This window comes from Caenorhabditis briggsae, assembly GCF_000004555.2.
Source record: "Caenorhabditis briggsae complete genome, chrII, whole genome shotgun sequence".
Taxonomy (NCBI): Eukaryota; Metazoa; Nematoda; class Chromadorea; order Rhabditida; family Rhabditidae; genus Caenorhabditis; species Caenorhabditis briggsae.
Window position 1 is genome coordinate 1,558,160 of NC_013486.2, and position 7,761 is coordinate 1,565,920.

Consider the following 7,761-nt stretch of genomic DNA (forward strand, 5'->3'; position numbering starts at 1 on the left):
GGATTTCGGATTTTCTTTAAAGTTTTTCGCAATAATANTTCGGAAAATAGATAAATTTTAACACATTTTAATGCAATAAAAATTTCTGGTCGGAGTCCCCCTTTAAATTTTTTTTCTGAAAATTGGACTTTTTTTTGGCTGAAAAATGAATTTTGTCCGAAATTTTTTTGTCCAAATTCTGAAAACAATTTCAGACGAAAAAGTCATTTTTCGATTGAAAATCGATTTTTTTTTTGGAACTTTCGGTTTTTTTTTCAGCAAAATCCTACCTGTGCATATACAGAAAAACCTCAGCGGCCTCTCTTCGCATTTTGGCCAGTTTTTTCGGCGGCTCATTTTCGGAGCCAATCGATGCATTTTCCATGATTTTTATCGCTTTTTTTTTCGATTTTTTCGCTAGTTCAATTCTTCCAGAAAATCGATCATTTAAGAGCTGAAAAATCGTCATTTTCAGACTTTTCACAGTTTTAAAAAATACGGAGAAAAAAAAGTATTAAAATTGAGTGTGGTGCAACAACATTGGAAAATAGGGGGCGGGGGGTTCCAAGCAGTGACTGTTATATAGGAAAATCAAAAAAAAAGAGCGGGAAATTCGAATTTTTGCAAAAAATTTCCATAGGAAACTTTCTCTGAAAATTTATATTTATATTAAAAAACAACGCAAAAAATCCAATGAAAAACAAACAAAATCTAGCTAGAAACTACAGAAAAAAAACACAAAAAATGGGAATTTTTACCGGAAATTTTAGAAAAAAAAACAATTGAAAAATGGAAAATTTTGGAGGAAAAAAATCAATAAAACGGTGATTTTTGATCTAAGAAAACAACAAAAAAAAAGAAAAATCAGCTTTTAGGGGGGAAAAATCGAAAATTCGGGAATTTTTGAGCCAAAAATATCAAATTGACCTAGAAACCCGAAAATTGGGTCGTGACCCAGAAATTTCTGAATATTTCGGCTGATTTTTTCGCTGAAGATTGAAAAAAAAAGCTCAAACGTGTCTTTTTCAACTCAAAATCGCTAGAAACAACAAAAAAACCAAAATTTCAGGCATTGTTTTTCAGATTTTTAACAATTTTCAGCTCAAAAATGACACGATTTTCGGCCATTTGTTTGAGATTTTAAGCAATTTAAAGCCGCAAAACGATTGAAAATCGTCGAAAATAACGTCGTTTTTCAGACATTTTATAGCCTTCAAAATCGTTATTTTTTCGCTCATTTTCAGCTGAGAAAAACACTAGAATCTCAGCCATTTTTCAGCAAAAAAAAGCTTTAAAATCGGCATTTTTTCAACAATTCAAAGCCTAGAAAAACCGAATTTCGGTCATTTCGAGCTTTAAAAAACTGAATTAATTTGAACATTTTTGATTTCAAAAGACATTTTCAGCTTCAAAAATCGTATTTTCCGCTCATTTTAAGCTCAAAAATCGCAACTTCAGCCAGTTTCAGATTTTTTTAAAATCCTCATTTTTCGCCTATTTTCAATCGTCATTTTCACTGATTTTTAGCTCGAAAATCCCGAAATTCTAGCCAATTTTCAGCCTCAAAAATAGTCAATTTTCGCCCATTTTTAGCTCAAAAATTCCCCAATTTTTCTATGCTTTTCACTCCAAAATCTCTGAAAAAAAAATCTAAAAAATCTACTAAAAAAGAGTATCAAAACCGGACCAAAAACAGCCAAAAAACGCCAAAAAAAAGGGGGGGGGCTCTAAAAATGGTGAACAATTAAACAGCGGTCTCTCTCTTCAGCGTAGTTCCAAACTTGGTCTCCTGATTGCGCGCCTTCAACTGTTCCTTCTCCAACCACTCCATTTTGTGCTCGTGTTGAATCATGGCATCTTTCGTGTTCCGATCCAGAATCTCCTCCGTCAGAAGGCCAGTCTCCGATGCGTACGCAGATGCCTGCCATCCGATGACCAGTTTGCTCAGCTCTCTTCCAGACATTCCAGACGTCTTCTTCGCGATTTCGTTGCATTTCGAAATCCAATCGAACTTATCCAACTTCAGACGTTGTGAGCGGGAGCCCGATGTGGCTGGAACCACGATGTGCTCGTTGAAGTATTGCAGGAGGATGCGTTCGCGCTCCTCGAATCCTGGCAGTGTGAATTCGACGAGCTGGTCGAGACTGGAAATATTGACGATAAAATGAGTGGAAATTTTGATTTTTTGGGGTCAAATTCTATGAAAACGGTTGATTTTGAGCTGAAAATCATGAAAAATGAGCAATTTTGAGCCCAGAAACCCTCAAAAATGGACATCCGGACACACAAGACAGACAGAAATTTGGCTGAAAATCGCTGAAAAATGTTCCATTTTGAGCCAAAAATGACTGTGAATGAGCAATTTTGAGCCAAAAATCGTCTAGATGAACTTCCAGATTTTTGAAATTTTGAGAATTTTTTGAAATTGCAATTTAATTCCCGTTCAGAATTGCTCATATTTCGCTTTATTTCGTCAATTCTAACCTATTTTCTGTCTGTCTGTCTAGATGTCCGGATGTCCACGAATCTTTGCTTCTGAACATTTCTGGCCCTATTCTGGCTCGAAAATTGCTCATTTTTTATGATTTTCAGCTCGAAATTGTTCTTTTTTTTAGCTAAATTCCTGCCTGTCGGTCTGTGTGTCCGGATTTCTTTTTTGAGCATTTTAGACTTATTTAGGCTTGAAAACGCTTGATTTTCAGCCCGAAATTGCTCATTTTCAGTGAATTTCGACCCGAAATTCGTTAATCTTAGCCAATTTCTGTCTATCTGTCTGTGTGTCCGGATGTCTTCTAATAATCGACTTCGAGGCGTTAAAAATTGCTCATTTTTAGTGCATTTCAGCCGAATTACTGCCTGTCGGTCTGTGTCAATTCACTGGATGTCAATTTTTGAGCATTTCTGGGCCAATTTCAGCCCTAAATTGCTCATTTTTCATGATTTATGAGTCAAAAAAGCTCATTTTCAGTCAATTTTGACCCGAAATTCGTTAATTTTTTAGCCATATTTCTGTCTGTCTGTGTGTTCGGATGTTTATTTTTAGGCATATTTTGGCTCGAAATTGCTCATTTTTTATGGTTTTTAGTTGATTTTCGACTCGCAAAAGTGTTTTTCAATGAAAATCACTGAATATGAGAAATTTTTGAGCCAAAATTACCATAAAATCCATAATCCTCGAACCTTACCGATCATTAACAGCCCAATCAAACTGCTCCGGTTGATTCGACGCGACGACAAGCATGAATTTCCGCGACTGCTCTCCAGTTCTGAACAAGAAGGCGTTGAGTGCGGCACGAGTGTCTTCACTCATTCCATCTTTGGATCTCTTCTGAAGGAATGCATCGGCCTCATCAATGAAAACAATCAGTCCTTTTCTCGATTTTCCAGCCCAATCGAACACTTTGTGAATGGCCGAAACACCGTCTCTTCCCAGTGGAGCAATGTCTCCTCCTGTCAAAACTGCATAGTCCAGACCGCTGTGTTGAGCCAGACTCTTCGCGAAGAGCGTCTTTCCGGTTCCCGGCGGTCCGTAGAACATGACGTTTCGGAACAATCCATTGTTTCGTTTGGTGTTCGATGTGGTGATGGCGATGTCACGGAGACGACGTTCGAGTGCTGGAGACAGGACGACGCCTTCGAGGGGATCCTTCTTTTGACGGGTTAGCATCTGGAAACGATGAGCAATGACCAATTTTGGGTCATTTCAGGTTAAAAAACAAGCGGAAAAATGCCATTTTTCAGATTTTTGGGCCGAAAAATGCCATTTTCGGGAGCAATATAGAGACTTTTGAGCCTGAAAATTGATTTTCAGAACCGAAATTGTGATTTTTGGGCCCGAAAATGAAATTCTGATAAAAAAAAATTAGGGGTTTCAACCCGAAAAATAGCATATTGAGGATCAAAGTAGGTTTCCAGACCCGAAAAATGACAATTTTATTATCATTTTCAGATGAAAATTGTCATTTGATGGCTAAAAATGACATGTCTAGAACCGAAATTGTGCTTTTTAGAACCAAAAATGTGAGTTTTAGGTTTTATTGGGGCTTTCTAGTTCAACCCAGGCGGAAAACCGTCAAAATTTCTAGGTTTTCGGACCGAGAAATGACATTTTTTGGGTCAAAATTTCGGATTTTAGATCAAAAAATGGCACATTTTTATGATCAAAATTAGGGTATTTGACCTCGAAAAATAGCATTTTTGGGATCAAAATTGTGATTTTTGGACCTAAAAATTATATTTTGACGACCGAAATTTTGATTTTCGGACCCAAAAATGCTTTTATTGGGATCGAAAAAGTGTTTTAGACCCAAAAATGTCATTTTTTGGGTTCAAGATTGTGATTTTTTGGACCTAAAAATGTTGTTTTTGATACCGAATCTTCTAGGGGATTTTTCTTTTGACGGGTCAGCATCTGGAAACAATGAGCAATGGTTACGGTCATTTTAGGCTCAAACCAGGCGAAAAATGTCATTTTTTTAAAATGATTTTGGACTAGAAAATGTCATTTTTGGGATCAAAATGGTGACTTTTGAACCCAAAAATCTGCTTCCCAGGACCGAAAAATACCATTTTTGAGATAAAAATTATGAATTTTGAACCCAAAAATGCCATTATTGTGATCAAAATGCTGACTTTTGAGCCCAAAAATTTGATTTTCACGACCGAAATTTTGATATTTTGACCTAAAAATAGCATTCATCAATAGCATGAATTTTGGACCCAAAAAATCTGACTTCTACGATCAATGTTGGGATTTTTGGACCCAAAAAAATCTTTTTTTTTAGCTCAAAATTGCTCATTTTTCATGGTTTTTAGCTGAAAATAGTGACTTTTGGACTGAAAAATAGCATTTTTAGGATCAATAGCATGTATTTTGGACCCCAAAAAAAAAACTATTTTTGGGTTCAAAATAGTGACTTTTGAACCAAAAAATAGTAATTTTTAAGAGCAAAATTACGAATTTTGAACGCAAAAAAGTGATTCTAGGATCAGAAGTTTGACTTTTACAACTAAAAAACTCCGCTTTTAGAATTGCAAATACCATTTTTAGGATCGAAAATGTGAATTTTGGACTTAAAAAATCTGATTTTTAGGGTGAAAATTGGGAGTTTTGGACCCTAAAATGCCATTTTTGGGATCAAAATAGTGATTTTGGAGCGGAAAAGGTCATATTTAAGCTAAATTGCGAATTTTGGATCTGAAAATAGCAATTTTAGGCCTAAATTGTGATTTTTGAACCTAGAAATCGCATTCTTCAAATCAAAATTGGTATTTTCGGACTCAAAAATTACACTGTCAGGGTCAAAATTTTGACATTTTTAACTCAAAAATTCCGATTTTACTATTGAAAATGCCATTTTTAGGCTTCGAAAACTCATTTTGGCAACAAAATGGGCGTTTTGGAGATTGAAATTGAGGTTTTTGGGCCAGAAAAAGGTAATTTTAAAACCATTTTTCATGATTTTGGGTCAATTTTCATGATTTCTCGATCATTTTTTCATGATTTTCGAGCTATTTTCTATGATTTCTCGACCATTTTTTCCCATTTTCCTCACCTGAATAGTCTTAATCGGGTGCTTGGCAATCTCCAACGGTGTGATTCTCGATGTTTCTCGAACCAAACTGGGTTTTCCCAATCTCGATTCAATATATCTCGCAGTGATTCCAGTACCCCTCTTTGCCGTATACCAACCGACCGCGAGAGCGGTTAATCCTCCAACCGCCGCCGCGATTTTCGTCTTATCACTCAGAAACTGATTAAGACCCGATCCGATCAGCTCTCCCGACGTTTTGATCTTCTCGATGACCGTTTTGCGATTTTCCTCCTCGTGAAGCTTCATTTGTTCCAGATTGACGTCACGGTTGTCGCGGGCGGCTTTGGCTCTGAAAATTTGGAGATTTTCAGCTAATTTTTTGAGATTTTTTAGATTGAAATTGATGAAAATTGACCCAAAAAGCATGAAAAAAGACCCCAGAATCGTGAAAAATCAATTTTTGGAAGATTTATCATGATTTTTGGAATATTTACTATGATTTTTGAGTCATTTTTCATAATTTTTGAGTCATTTTTCACGATTTTAGAGCGATTTTTCATGATTTTCGGGTCAATTTTCATGATTTTCGAGTCATTTTTCATGATTTTTCAGCGATTCGAATCTTTTTAGAGTAAAAATCCCATTTTTCAGTCAGTTTTTTATATAATTTTCAAACGAAAAATGTCCAATTTTCAGAGACTCCGCGATTTTTCGCCTTTTTTGGCCTTTTTTTCAGAATTTTCGGTCCATTTTGGACTATTTTCATCTTGAAAAATGTGTTTTTCGGCTCAATTTTGAGCCAATTTTCAGTTTTTTAGTTGAAAAAATATAAAAATTGAGATTTTGGAGTCAGAAATTTGGGGTTTTTAAACTGAAAATTGAGATTTTTAAGCCAATTTTCATGATTTCTGAGTCATTTTCATGATTTTAGAGCGATTTTTCATCATTTTTGGGTCATTTTTCATGATTTTTGAGCCATTTTTCAGCATTTTTTGAGCCATTTTTCATGATTTTCATGCCGATTTTCCCGATTTTTAGCTTAAAATTGTTATTTTTGGCTTTGATAACAGCTACTCTTTCAATTTTTTCCACTCCAAAGATCAGTTTTATGACATTTCGACCCTAAATCCAATTTTGTCGACTCTGATTCAAATTTCTTGATTTTCAGGCAATTTTTATGTTTTCTAAGGTGTTATTTTCAGATTTTTCAGTCTCGAAACTCCGATTTTCATAATTTATGGCCCATTTTTCATATAGTTTCCAGTAAAAATAGCAATGTTCCGCCATTTTTTCTCTCAGGGCGATTTTCAGCTCTAAAACTCAATTTCCAGCCTTCAATTTCCAGCCCAATTTCAAGCCCTAAACCCCTAAATTTACCTCGCCCTCGTCTCCGCATCGATCTTCTCGAGCTCATACTTGTGCTTCAGTGCCAGCTCGTGCTCAATCGTCTGTTTTCTCAGCAATTCCTGCTTTTTCACAGATTCCTCCTGTTTTCGAAGCGATTCCTCTTGCATACGAGCCTTCATCGCGAGCTCCTCCTCGGCACGCTTACGAGCCAGTTGGTCTTGGTATTCGGCGCGCTGGAAATGACGAAAACGTTGAATTTGGGCTGAAAGTGGCCTTTTAGGACCGTTTTAGAGCTAAAAATCAGCTAGAAATGCCATTTTTACATCATTTTCGAGTATTTTAGCTCAAAATTCATTATTTTCAGGTCAAGCTGTTCGGGCAAGCCGAATATGCCTTGAAAACTGTCAAAATTTCGACTTTTAGATCAAATTTTTGCGATTTTCAGCATTTTCCGCATGATTTTTTCGCTTTTTAGAGCTCCTAATCGCTCAAATTCCCCCATTCTAACCCCCATACCGAGTGAGCGTGCTTCGTCTCCTCTCCAAGTGTCTTCCGACGTTCCTCCTCAGCGACACGGATATGCTCGCTCTTCATATTTGCCAATTGTGCCTCAATCTTCTTCGTCTCGTTCTCCACCTCCTTCTGTCGAGTGACTTCCTGCATTCTGGACAGCTCCAGAGCCTCCTTGGCATTCGGGAAGCGTTCCAGGTCACGGGCGGCCTTAGCGGCACGCTCTAGTGCCGTCGAATCGAAAGAGTAGGCCATTTTGCTATTGCCCTCTTGCTTTTGGCCTGGTTGGCCTGGTTGGCCGGGCTGGCCTGGTGGACCTCCAGCTTGGAAATCGTCTGGGATTTGGGGAGTGGCGTTTTTCTGCACACCGAAGAGCCAGGACATATTTCTG

General features: G+C 37.0%; 1 protein-coding gene across 1 annotated transcript; it reads right to left on the reverse strand.

The window, feature by feature from the left end:
* Nucleotides 1-1,723: 1,723 nt before the first annotated feature.
* Cbr-atad-3 lies at nt 1,724-7,754 on the reverse strand (the record flags this gene model as incomplete). Its single annotated transcript, XM_002629792.1, has 5 exons — nt 1,724-2,123; nt 3,165-3,646; nt 5,535-5,862; nt 6,891-7,093; nt 7,377-7,754. The coding sequence occupies 5 exons, from the start codon at nt 7,752-7,754 to the stop codon at nt 1,724-1,726; spliced, it is 1,791 nt and encodes a 596-aa protein (XP_002629838.1).
* Nucleotides 7,755-7,761: the final 7 nt, after the last annotated feature.